General features: G+C 45.8%; 1 protein-coding gene across 2 annotated transcripts in view; it reads right to left on the reverse strand.

The window, feature by feature from the left end:
• The window catches only part of ERICH3 (glutamate rich 3), a 149,873-nt gene that overhangs the window by 79,276 nt on the left and 57,816 nt on the right, over positions 1 to 12,781 (reverse strand). For both annotated transcript variants that reach the window (XM_020968543.2, XM_020968547.2), the window contains exons 7-8: positions 8,868 to 9,065; positions 3,942 to 4,122 (exon numbers count right to left, since the gene is read on the reverse strand). In XM_020968543.2, the coding sequence (XP_020824202.1) occupies positions 3,942 to 4,122; positions 8,868 to 9,065 (379 nt within the window). The remainder of the gene's footprint in view (positions 1 to 3,941; positions 4,123 to 8,867; positions 9,066 to 12,781) is intronic.

Here is a 12,781-nt window from a genome sequence, read left to right on the forward strand (position 1 = left end):
GGTACTGAGGAACCGATCTGGACGGAGGGAAGGATAACGAGGACCAGCCTCTTGGGTGGGCTCCTTAAAGGCAAGAACTGGGTTACTTTTTCTATTTGTATCCTCAGTACTTAGCAAAGTGCGTGACACCTAGTCAGCTTTTAGGAAATGCTTTCTCATTCATTCATTCAATTAGATTACAAAAATACCAGTGGAGAATATCACTGACCTGGAAGGACAGTCCCCTAATGCAACCCTCACAGCACAGTTGAGGAAACAGAGACTCATGGGGGTTAAGGAGTTGGCCAAGATTGGGCAGCTTATTGGTGGTGGAGATGGGAAAAAAACCCTAATCTTTTCATTTTAAATCTTCCTCCTCTGCCATTTCCTATTTTTAAAATGACTCTCTACTTAACTTCTAAAAAATAGTTAATGACAGAGACTGCATAGGAGAAGTAATCAGCATGTGAGGAGTAATCACTCGAAAGGCCAGGAAGCAAAAACAAAAGGGTCGTGAACAATGATGGAAATAAAGGTATGTATTTTTTCATGGAAAAAAAAATGTACCCATCGTCTGACTGCGAAATTATCTTACTGTGATATCCCATTAAAGGAACAAGCCCATATTCAGCCGCGCCGGACTGGCCAAATGATGCGATGATGAGAAGACTTCGTTTTTAATGAAATGGACTGCGCAGAGCAGTGTGCCCTCTTCTCCGCAGGAGCGCTGAACGAACTGATCGCGCTTCACCGAATCGCTCTGCGTGCACTGGTGAAAAGGGCAGCGTCTTTTCAGCCCGGCTAAATTGCTCCGATGGCAGAACCCGGGGTCGGCTCTGGCATGTACAATTTTTCAATTCTGAACAATTACTTTTCTGGCAATCAAGGGGCCCTTGGAGGTAACATCATCAGGGGAGCAGGATACAATTACACACTTCTCTGTCCTTTGCCATTGTGTGAGTCTCTCTGCTAAGCCAAGGCAAGCAGCAGAGTCCAGGGATAGATCTGTATGCACCATGTCACAGAGCAAAGGACTCTTCTTTATTCTGTGACCTTAAGTCTGACTTCTGTCTCAGAGCCTAGGTACAGTATACAGGAGAATTAATTTAGCTAAACCTCAGGCCCTCCTCATTCATGGGTATGCATCAATGTTGTCTGTGGATTTTCCAGAAATCCCATGAACATTCTTCTGAATAAAACATTACCTGGCATGCAAGGCTGGCTTAATTGTATTAATTCCATTTTGAGCCTACAGACTGTTTTCAAAAAGTTTTTTAATAGAGGTACTTGGAATTACACTTTGTGTTTGCATAACAGGAAGCAGGTGTTGGGTGGCTTGGCACGCCCATACTACTCTTTGGGAGTGACTGGATATCCCAAGCAGAAGCCTTCAAAATGCAAGGGAGCGGACACTATCATCTCATTTGGACCTCATAACAAGTACAGAGACTAGGCAGGCACCACAGAGAGGGTTGCCACCACTTTGTGCACGAGGGAGCTCAGGCTTAGATAGGTAGAGGGATTGGACATGATCCCACAGCTAGTGTCAGCCGTAGGAGTTGAGCTCCTATAGATAAAAGCTCTCTGAGGGCAGGCACTGTTCCATTTTTCTCTCTAGATCCCCAGCCCATGATCTCACTGCTACAGGGAACTCCCAGGTGAGGGAACTTCTACCAATGAAAATTGGCAGCTTTTCTGTCACCTGGCACCTGAGAGGTTAGGTGGTTTACCCAGGACCACACAGCCAATGTTCTCTAGGGCAGGACTGGACACCCTCCCCAGGTCTTTTTGACTTTGAGGCTGCTTCTCTGCTCACTTTGCCCATATCTGGCACCTATAGAGGATGCTTAATAAGTGCCTGGTGACCAATTCCTGACTCCAAGTCAGCTCTGACCAGGATTGGACCCAAGACTGATGACAACAGGATTCCCAGTTCTACCCAAAGCTGGCAGAGTGACCCTGACAAAGTCACTGCCCCACCCTTCACTCCAGTTTGCTCAGATCCAAAATGAAAAGACTAGAAACATGATTGGTAGGCTCCTTTCAGCTCGAATTATCACTCTGGCACAATGAATTCTAATTCTAATATGTAATAGGATACAATTCATATTGAAAATCCATAAAAGTAGCTTTTTATTTGGCTGAATTTAAAAGGAAGTGCTTAGGGGTAGCTAGGTGGTGCAGTGGATAGAGTACCAGCCCTAGAGTCAGGAGGACCTGAGTTCAAATCCTGTAGGCTTTGTAGGCACCAAAATGTTGGCTTATTAACAGTCACACACATACACAACATACAGGAAGTGTAGGTGGTAGTTTTAGTTATGTTACTTCTATTAAAACAGAACCTAGCAGACAAGTCAGTTAAGCACCTTGGGCCTCAGTTTTCCTCATCTATAAAATGAGGAGATTAGATTAGGTATCCAACTCCAGATCTCTGACTTTATGGGGGAAAAGCCACTGAATTCAGGGCTTAGATGATAGGACCCTGGTTTCGGAGCTAGAAGGGACTGAGAAGTCATCTGGTCCAACCCACCCATCTAGCAGCTGTAAATACTGAGGCCTAAAGAGATTGAGTGAGTGCCCCAAGGTCACATAGGTGAGAGCAGGTGACAGAAGCAGAAGGCTCCTTGACTACCCATCCTATGTCCTTTCTCCTCAGCTGCTACATATTGATCTCAGAACCACAAGGGCCTCCACTGAGCCCTGCTCCTTCTTGATAAAGACTCCCCACTACTGACCAGCTGAAAGCAGGGGGGCCTTGAGGGAGAAGGAGCCCCCGACTTCACACTGTGGCCCATTTGGGTTTTGAACAACAATCGATAGGAGCTTTTTGTGACATCATGTCTAAATTTGCCACTTTCTTCTCACATTTAACCCAAAGTTACAAACTCAATCCATTTCACTGTTAATTTTCTCCTTCTATTTTTTGTCGAGGAAAAGCCAGGATGGCTGAAAGTAACAATTTTCCCTACTTCTTTCCTGCCCCACCATTACATGAAGAATGTCAGAGCAGAAGAAAAATTTCTATTTGAACGAATATCTGGAAACAAGTCCTTAAAGATGACATTTCTTTCTAGACATATTTTTCCACATAAGCTATTAAAACTCTAATGTCTGAGGGAAATAAAAGCACAGTTACAACTTTCCATTTCACTCCTGTTCCACATGGCTGGATACGTGAGAGGTCTGTGGTTCCATCAGCTCTGGGGAACTTCCAGTGTGAGAACTCCCTCTGTCAATAAAGACTGCGACCCATCTATGACTTAGCAGATAAGTGTTCATGCGTTGCCCAAGGCTCAGAAAGGTTAAAATACTTACCTATGCTCACATTCTGAACCAGGTGGGGTTTGAACACATATCTTTTTGTCTCCAAAGCCAATCTCCCTATTATAACATGTTAAAAACTCTAATGCACAGCTGAATATCAAAAGTCAGATACTGAGATTTGGTACGTGAAAAGTTGTATCAAAGAGCAAATGGTCTGGGGCTAATTCTCTAACCAAGTATGATGGACATATACAAGCAAGAAAACACGTTCGAGATCCCAGACTTGCCCACCACACTAGGGGTATGCTTCACAGTGACGTCCATAGGATTTGTGATTTGAGGTCAAGGCAGAATCTGTAGAGAGCAAACCATCCTCTGGTAGATTTCTCTCTGAATAAGTGATGACATAATTCACAATGGCAGCCCCACCAGGAAGGACAGCTTAGTCCTGCAACCTTTGGATAATCTCCTCGAATTCATCTGGTACCTGTTTAAATCATGCCCACCTCCTTTCTCACACAATCCATGAGAGTCATTGCCACCTTAATTCTACCCGCTAAGAAGCAGTAAATCTCTATTTGCGTTAGGGCAGGCAGTCTATAAATCCCAGGATACACTGTCAGAGCAGGGCTGGTAATTTTTGTCCATACCCTCACCTCTAGCCCCAATGTGAGAACTCTCCCTGGTGGGACTGATACCTTTTTCAAGGAGTCTGCCTTGGAAGACACAAAGGTTTTCTCCACCGCAGTGCTGCTGATAAATCTTGATCTCGTCTTTGTAATTTATGTCATCATGATTCAGGTGCACCCTCTTCCCCCAATAGATCATGGTGATGAAGGCGTTACTGTGCAAAGGAGATTTGTGATATCTTCCGGAATCCTGGAATGAATCGAGAAAGTGTCTGTTAACTAACCAACAAGACGGCGATAGCCCAACATCCTTGGTGGCAGACCCAAGAAAAGTTACTCTTTAATATACAATAAAATAAAGCAAAACCCACTTTTTGAGAAAAGCAATCTCTGTCTTTTAGGCAAGATGAACTCCTTTGAACAGCCATATCCAATCAATGATCCCTTGTGGGGTATGCTATAATGGGCTCCTTCAGTGCAGTGGTGGGCTAGATGTCCACTGACTCCCTTTTCCAACTTTCAAATTCGGTGATCCCAGGATCTAGGGAAGTCAGGAGAGGCCTCGGGAAGGAGGTACCTGATCCGGAGCTTTGACTTGACCCAAGGTTGCAAAGGATGGCAAGGAGGAAAGAGAGCATTCTCATTCCAGGCATGGAGGCCCATCTGTGCAAAGGCACTGAGGTGGTAAAGGGATATCATATACAGGTAATAACTGAAAGTAGGAGGTGCCAGCCACAAGAGATGGAGAGAATGATAAAGCAGGTCATGGTAGAGGTGCATCACTCAGGGGTCAATCCTGGAGGCACCGGTGGGTATGAATAGGCTGCCACATATGACACATAAGCAGAGAGGAAACAGATCAGAGTAAGCATGTGAGAAGCTACGGTGATCACACGACAAGAGGTCAGCATGATGGACAGCCCATCCCCATGCTCCCCTGGTAGCACCATACCACAAGGCAGGAAGGAAGCAAGCATCTGTTAAGCACTGACTGACTCTATGTTAACTGTGTGGCACAGATGTACAAGACACAAGGAGGGTAGTTTCTGTCCTTAAGAAGCTCATGTGCTAGTATGTGAAAATGGCATGTCAGGGGAGAGCTGGGAAAGGTGGGGACTGAATAAAAAACACTGCACAATTCGTAGTCATTCTCCACATTTATCCTGCCTAGACCTCTCCAGCACTGACTTATTCCCTCTGTCAGAATGGGAGCTCCTGGTGAGGGATCCTTCCACTGATGACATATGTACCCACAGGGCCTGGCCTCCAGCAGATGCTTCAGAAATACCCATGTGCTTGATTTCAAGACAAAAGGGAGGCCCCCGGTCTGCGGGCGGCCCACCCGTGATGAACTCATGGGACGATGGGAACTGCCAAAGTGCCCCAGGATGGGCAGCCATGGATGGCTTGGGATCTGCATTGGGATCTAAGCTGATGAGATCACAGGCCCTCCAGAGCACTTCAGTGTCTGAGGAGAGTTATTTCGTTCATCCACAAAAAAATTCTCGTTGGGTGTGCCCAGGGACCAGCAGCCATTAGAAGGGGCATAAGGGAATAAGCACTCCTTAACCACCTTCCATCTGCCAGGCACTAAACCAAGTGCTTTTACAAATCGTATCTCATTTGATCCTCCATAAGGAAGCTCAGCAGACTCAGATGATAGGCCTAAAGACATTTTCCTAAGCGTGATTCTGCCTACTTCATTTTTCATTAGTTCATTCATTCATATTAGAAGTGTGTGTTTGAATCCTGACACTGTGAAGAGAGCCACAAGGGTGTATATATGTGCATCAAGGGGAGATAGAAGGGACATGGATGACGAGAGGCAGTAAAACATGACCAGCTCCTAAATACGTATACACAGCTGTGCAGAGGAATGAGTCTAACCCACTTTATCTTAACAAATTGAAAAAAAAATGGGAAGAAATGGCTTCCTGTGCATCCCAGACTGCAAACACATTGAATATTTATTGGGACATGGCCCTTGTGCATTACTGATGCCTTGGGGGCGTTGCCTCCAAAGATCCCACAAAACCTCAGCAACCTTTGGAAAGGGTCACCAATGGCAAATCTTCCCACCCCAATCCCAGCTTTCCATCTCTGAGGATTCTTCCTTTAGAACTCTTCACCTCTCTAAGACAAAGTCAGGGAAAAATCAATGGGACCTGAAACCTAGCACACACAAGGGCTGAAAACTGTAACCAGGAGCACAGTCCACAGCCTAAAACTTAATAAAACTGGCCTGCCTGGAGACTCACACAGAACCTGAACAGAGGACTGATCATCAGAGTAAACTACCAGACAGGACAGATCAGGCCTCTCCTGAAACACAGAGAACTTCTGAAAATAAGCATCTCTACTGTTGGCAAAGGCCTCATCCAGTGTTCTGGCTATCTGTCACCTTTGCTGGAGTGTTTTTGTGTGTGAGTGTAGGAAGAGAGAGGGGGCCAGGAAGAGGGAGGAGGCGGGGGCACCCATGCAAACAAAGAGCATTAAGTTGGCCTAATGAAAGTCTAGTCTAAAACTGCTAGAAGAACATTAGCATCTAGAGACCACCAATGTAAGCTGTTCATTTACAGATGAGGAAACTGAGGACAGGGAGATTAAGTGGGTCTGGCCCATGGTCAAGCAGGTAGTGAGTCCTCTGCCACCAAGTCCACCATTTTTTCCAAAGCAACATGTCATCTCCTATTAAAATAGATACTCAATAAACATTTATTAAGCACCTTTAAGTGCCATTAACTGTATGTTGGGCAGTGGGCTGAGTGCAAGGTAAAAACATGGTTCTTGCCCTCAAGAAGCTGACAGCGGAAGGAAGGAGACCACGTGCAAACAAGATACATACAGCACGAATTGGAGGGGATCCAAATAGAAGTAACTTAGCGGTGTGAGTGAGAGGAATCAGGGAGCTGTGAGTTGAGACAATGTGGGGAAATGGACCTTGTACAGAACATGATTTGTCCACCCCTTTTTTAGAAGAATAATTCTCTACCTTTTGGACACGAGTCGCGTGAATAGCCCCATCTGGCAGCCCTGTAAGTCCTTGAAAAGAGCTGCCTCATCCTTCTGGCTGCAGAGCCAGACACTGGACAGTTGAGAAAATGGTGTGGGATTTTGGAGTTGGAAGGAACCCTAGAGAACCTATCGGGCCTCCCTCTCATTCACTGATAGGAAACAAGAGTGAAAATGACACACATACACAGACCGCTTAGATCACTGCAGCAGAGCTGGGACAGAAAGCCGCCTTCACAGTCCTTTGGCTCCACGTGACATTCTTTCCACCATACCACAGAGAGGCACAAAATCCCAGGAAACATCCATAACACTTGCTTCATGCAGGAATAATGACCAAAAACACAGTCAAAGCCTGGTTGGCCTCCTCATTCACTTGCACTAAATGAGATGCCAATTGGCATGACAGCTCTCCCAATAGGATGACAATAACTAGACAAGACAAATTTAAAACCGAACCTTGCAGGGTCATTCCTGAAATCAGACCTAGTATGAGCAGCCCCAGATCTCGGACGGGAGGGTCCTGAGCCTTGGGCTATAACCAGTCACTAAGGAGGCACAAAAAGGCTCCACAGAAGAAGCTTTCTCTAGCTCCACATACTTAGTGATGCTTTAAAGTTCAGTTCTTACATGTGCACCATATCTGGGCCACCTAGTCCAAAGTTCCTAAAAATATTCTATATGTCACAGCACAGGGTAAAGCATAGAGATCATTGGACTTGTAGTCAGAAACTCTTGGGTTTAAATTTCACCTCTGACATAGGGACGTTCCTTAATAACTGATTCCATTTTCTTATCTGTAAAATAAGAGTAATAATATCTTTCTCACACACCTTATAGGGTTGTTGTAATGATCAAGTCAAATAACACACATAAAATGTCTTGTAAACTCCAAAGCACCATGTAAATAATAGCTGGTTGTAGTTGTAGAGGAGGTGAGGAGACGAGTGAGGAAGGAGAAAAAGGAAGAGAAGGAGGAAAGGGAAAAGAAGGCAAAGGAGGAAGAAGAAGACAATCGAAGAAAAAAGAGGAGAGAGGGAGGAAAAGAAGGATGAGGAAGAAAAAGAGAAGGGGAAGAAAAAAGGCCAAAGAGGAGGAGGAAAAGTGGAGAAAATATGGACGATGAGGATGACAAAGTGAAGGGGAGGAAAAGAAGGACGAGAAGGAAGAGAAAGAGAAGGGAAGAAGAGAAAGAAAAGGATGCAAGAGGAAGAGGAAGAAGAGAGAAAAAGATGGAGGAGAAAAAGGGACAAGAGAAGGAGCAGGAAAAAGATGGGGAGAAAAAGGAGGAGGCCATTAGTCAACTCTCTGCTTAAAGCATATGTCTAATCAACTGAACCACTATGAAAATTTGGGGACTTTCTTCTTCTCTAGTTTTCTTTCATTGGACTCTCAGCAGCAATTTCTGTTTATTTAGTAAGTAAAGTTATAGTTCTTATTCTTACTCCTTTTCAATTTAACATACAATTAAATTGAGAGAGAAGGTCATTTCACTTCCTACAGACTATGCCTATTAGAAGTTTACCTGGATCTTAAATTCATTCCCGCCACAGTATTTTAATGGACCAAGTCTAACAAAATGTAATTAATGCCTCCGGAGAACAGACTCTTCATAATGAGGGTCATACTTGGCTTTGCTTCATTAAAAACAAACTTCCATGTTTGACTCAAAGGCAGCAGAAGCTTCTGACGCCATACTAAGGTATAAGTCAATCAAAGGAGTGGTTAATTTGGAAGTGGGGCTGGATTACTGGGTGGTTTTGATCACAATTCTCTTCCTGAATACGTTGAATTGGCAATGAAAGTGGACTTCTCACAGCCTGGATTTCTGTTGCAATGGAGTCAGCACTTACATTTAGAAAATTTATTCCATGTCTTTGCACTGGCCACTCTGCATATCATTACCCCAATTTTCTCCCTGTGCCCTTGAAAAAGCTAGCTCTCTGCCCTGTAAATCCACCAACAAATGGGTTCAGTAATTACCCTGTGAGGCTCCGGGATGTTTGGGGCTGTGGTTGGACGGACTCGTCTCCTCCATGCCTGGATGCGACTTCTGTTGATTATCTTCTCATTTCTTGGGGACGGTGGTGGAGGCACGGGCACCAAATACTCATTAATAATGGGCAGCTGATATGGAGCCACTCCGTGGGAATGCTCTGAAGGGTTCCTGTACCTTTCACCCTGGAATCATACGTCCTAACATTAGAATTCATTTAATAAAGGAGAAAAAAGCCACCCGGACTGAACCAGTTCACACAAATCAGCATATTCAAGATTTAGAAATCATTCTGATATTCTAACTGGAGTGCTGGCACAAAGTTTTGGGCACCATCATTGCCCCTTACTTTCTATGTGACCTTGAAGAAGTCCATGTCTCTGAATCTCATATGTGTCCAATGTCAGATGAGCAAACAGTGCTCACACACCTGTACCTCCCCTGCCCGGAACACAGGTCACTGGGATTCTACGTGCTCTCATTTAGTCAGTGCAGCTGTTGATCGTACCCATCACTCATCAGAATTCCTGAACCCAGCATCTCTCCTTCTCAATATAAATGAAAGCATGGGAGAAAAGCCAGGGTCCACACTTTCTTGGCAACATGGAAACCCAGAACTTCTTGGGACATAAAGACAGGGGAGCAGCCCAGCCGAGGGCATTTAATAGCGGGGAAAATTAAGATTTCTGATTCCCAACTCATCTACGTGGCCCTGCAGCCAATGCTTGACCCATCTGTGTCCACATTTCACTGTGCAGCCACTCCCCCAGGGCAGACGCATACCTGCGTTAGCCAATCCAGGAGGTATGGATCACTACTGCACTGGAGTTCATGGGGGCCTGTTCCCTGGAGGGTCAAACACAGACTACCTCCTGGTTTTGACATTCCAAGCCCCCCCCCAACCTGGTTCCAGACTATCTCACCAGCCTTGTTATACAAACAAAACCCTTCCCCACAGTCTTCAGCCCAGTCAGAACAGCTTCTTGTTATTTCTCAGCCCTCACAGGCCATCTCTTAACACTATGATTTTGCACAATCTGTGCCTAAGACCCACAATTCCTTGCCCTAAGAATCCCTCCTTTCCTTCAAAGCTCAGTTTGAATGACCACCCCTACATGAAGCCTTTCCTGATCCCCTCAGCTGTTGGCACTTCTGTTCCCTTTAGAATTTACCTTGTATTTATTTTGAACATGGAAAGGCAACCTGAGAGAGACTGTCTGATGGCAGATTTGAACCCAGGTCTTCTAGGTTCCAGGACTGGTGCTCTTCACTGCCCCACCAGCTGACCAGGCTCATTGAGCTCATGAGTGTCAGAGGTAGGATTTCAACCCCAGTCTTCCTGACTCCAAGCCTGGCCATCTATTAAACTTCAAGTTACTATACAAATGGAAATTATTAGGAACAGTGCCCCATGTAGTAAGTGCTTAATAAATGCTTGCTGGGGGACTGCCTGGGACAATGAATGACAATGACCAATGCTTCCATATCACTGCACATCAGCTCATCTGGACACTTGAATGCTTGGCTTCTGCCCATAAAGAGAGAAGAGCAATAGTCTGACATTAATTAAGATCCTAATGAAATTCCTCCTGTCAGCTGTGGGTCATTTGTTTGTTTGGATTTAACAGCCCCTAGATGTAACTGAATCTCCAGCAGTGTGCATTTCCTCGAAGGGACCCAAACCCACCCAATCCCTCCAGTCCCAGGCGACAAGCATTCACTTGTACTTATCCCACACAATGGCTGTCATCATCGTGCATCTGTCTTTCACAACAGAATGCCATCACTAACCAAGGCGCTAATTGTTCTTCCCTGTTTAGGGAACTTTACTTCACGGTTCTCTGACCTTCTCTTAAATTATCAGAACATTGTTATCACATCTACGAAAATAGGTGACCCACACCTAAACCATAACTTCAGAAAGGCGACAAGATCAAAGAGCTGGGGGTGATTCACTGAGCACTCAGCTAACAGGAAGATCCTTACCCCTTCTTCACTGTTCACCCTTCTTAGAAGTCAAGCCCCAAGCAATGTCATACATTGATGGGAAGCAAGATGACGTGCAAATTGCATCTACTTCAGGCTTTTCATTTCCTTGCTTTCGTGAATCCCCCTCCCTCTGGGGTTGTTCCTCCCTGATGCTGAGCCCAGTAAAGGGGTTTTTTGTCTGTAGAGCTAGAGAGCGGGCAGTCACAGGCAATCACAGCAAATACTGCCCAACTCCAGGTCAAGGAGAGGGATGCCAGTGGTCATGGCAGAGGCAGCTTGTGCCTTGCTAGGCTGCACATGCATCCACTCCTCCTGCCCTGTGACGGCTGCCTGCAGCTACCGGAGCTCAGATGGCTCTGTCAGAGGCAGGACAATAGGGAATGAGATCAACTACCATCATCTGGCTGGGGAAGGGGGAATGGTTCTGTCTTCTCTTGAGCCCAGCCAGGTCCCAAGAGCAACCACCCCGCGCCCCCCCCCCCGCCATGAGCCCCAGGTCCAGAATTCCTCTAGAGTTTACTAAAGGCTGGTCCCGCTGGAGATCTAAGTCAAACACATCTTTTTTACATATCTCTGCTGTTTGCAAGCTGCCACATCCACAGGGGAATAAACAGACACGGACTGGCCACATCTGGCGCCCCTGGGTCCAGATCGATGAATGCGCGGGTCTCGCCAGATTTTAACACACACGGTATGCTAATAATCACGTAATGTTTAACTTGTCGGCTCTAAGAGTGAAAACTGCAAGGCATTATCCCAACATGTTCTTCTGTTTCTATGGAGAGTCGACTCCTTCTGCTGAGGTGACCTGTCTAGGGAACACAACTGACCCTGTTCTGAATGAATCCACACATCTACATGCCCCACCAAGACAATATGGAGCTGATTTACAGAGAGAGAGGAGAGACAGAGAGAGACAGACACAGAGACACGGACAGAGAGAGAGAGAGAGAGAGAGAGAGATGTGCACTCTTAAAACCCGAGAGGGGCTCAGCACATACTGGGCACTTCTGCCCAGCAGGGAATGGGCAAATTGCCAAGATGGAAGTAAGATGCTCCAGACCCAAATGAGATGAGTTCAATGAGATCAGAAGGGTGGACATCAATGCCTCTGGTGGTTAAAAATTTAACATTTGGAAACAGCAGAAATCTCTTGATTAAGAGATTCTTTTTTACTTTTGGTTTAGTCTTTCAAATGGCCCTCTCCCTATTTTTGGACAGACCTCAGGACTCTGTCCTAGGACTTCACTTCTCTCTCTATCTCTTTCTTTCTGTCTCTGTCTCTCTACCTGTATCTCTGTGTGTGTGTGTGTGTCTCTCTCTCTCTCTCTCTCTCTCTCTCTCTCTCTCTCTCTCTCCTCTCTCTCTCTCTCTCTCTCTCTGTCTCTCTCTCTCTCTCCAGCAGTAGCTTCCTAATTGGTCTGTCTGCATCCAGGCTTTTGCCCTTTCCAATCCATCTTCCACAGAGCTGGCACCCAATTAATATTACCCAAACCCCACCGTGAGCTTGTCACTCTGCTGCTCAGGAAGATTCAGTGCGCTTCTATTTCCTTTAGGATAAAATGCAGATGCCTCATTACCCACTTCATGCTTTCCACAGCCCGTCTCCCAAGCACCTTTCCAGCTTCCTGCACCTTCCTGACCCTTCAGACACGCTGTTCTCCAGGCAAGCTAGACCGCCTATCGCTCCCCTTCCACAACATTCTGTCTGCACGCTCCGCTCCTTCGCACAGTGCTTCCCATAACCATGCAGCCCCTTCTCACGTGCACCTCTGGGAACCTCAGCCTCCCCTTTCTCAGCTCAAGATGAGCTCCTGCAAGAGACCCCTTGGATTCCCCCTTACGGAGCGTCCCACCCAAATAACCTGTACATATTTTGTGTGTCTGTTATTTTTATCTGTGGGCAAGCTGA

Source organism: Phascolarctos cinereus, unplaced genomic scaffold (assembly GCF_003287225.1).
Source record: "Phascolarctos cinereus isolate Bilbo 61053 unplaced genomic scaffold, phaCin_HiC Scaffold_5;HRSCAF=322, whole genome shotgun sequence".
NCBI classification, from domain to species: Eukaryota; Metazoa; Chordata; class Mammalia; order Diprotodontia; family Phascolarctidae; genus Phascolarctos; species Phascolarctos cinereus.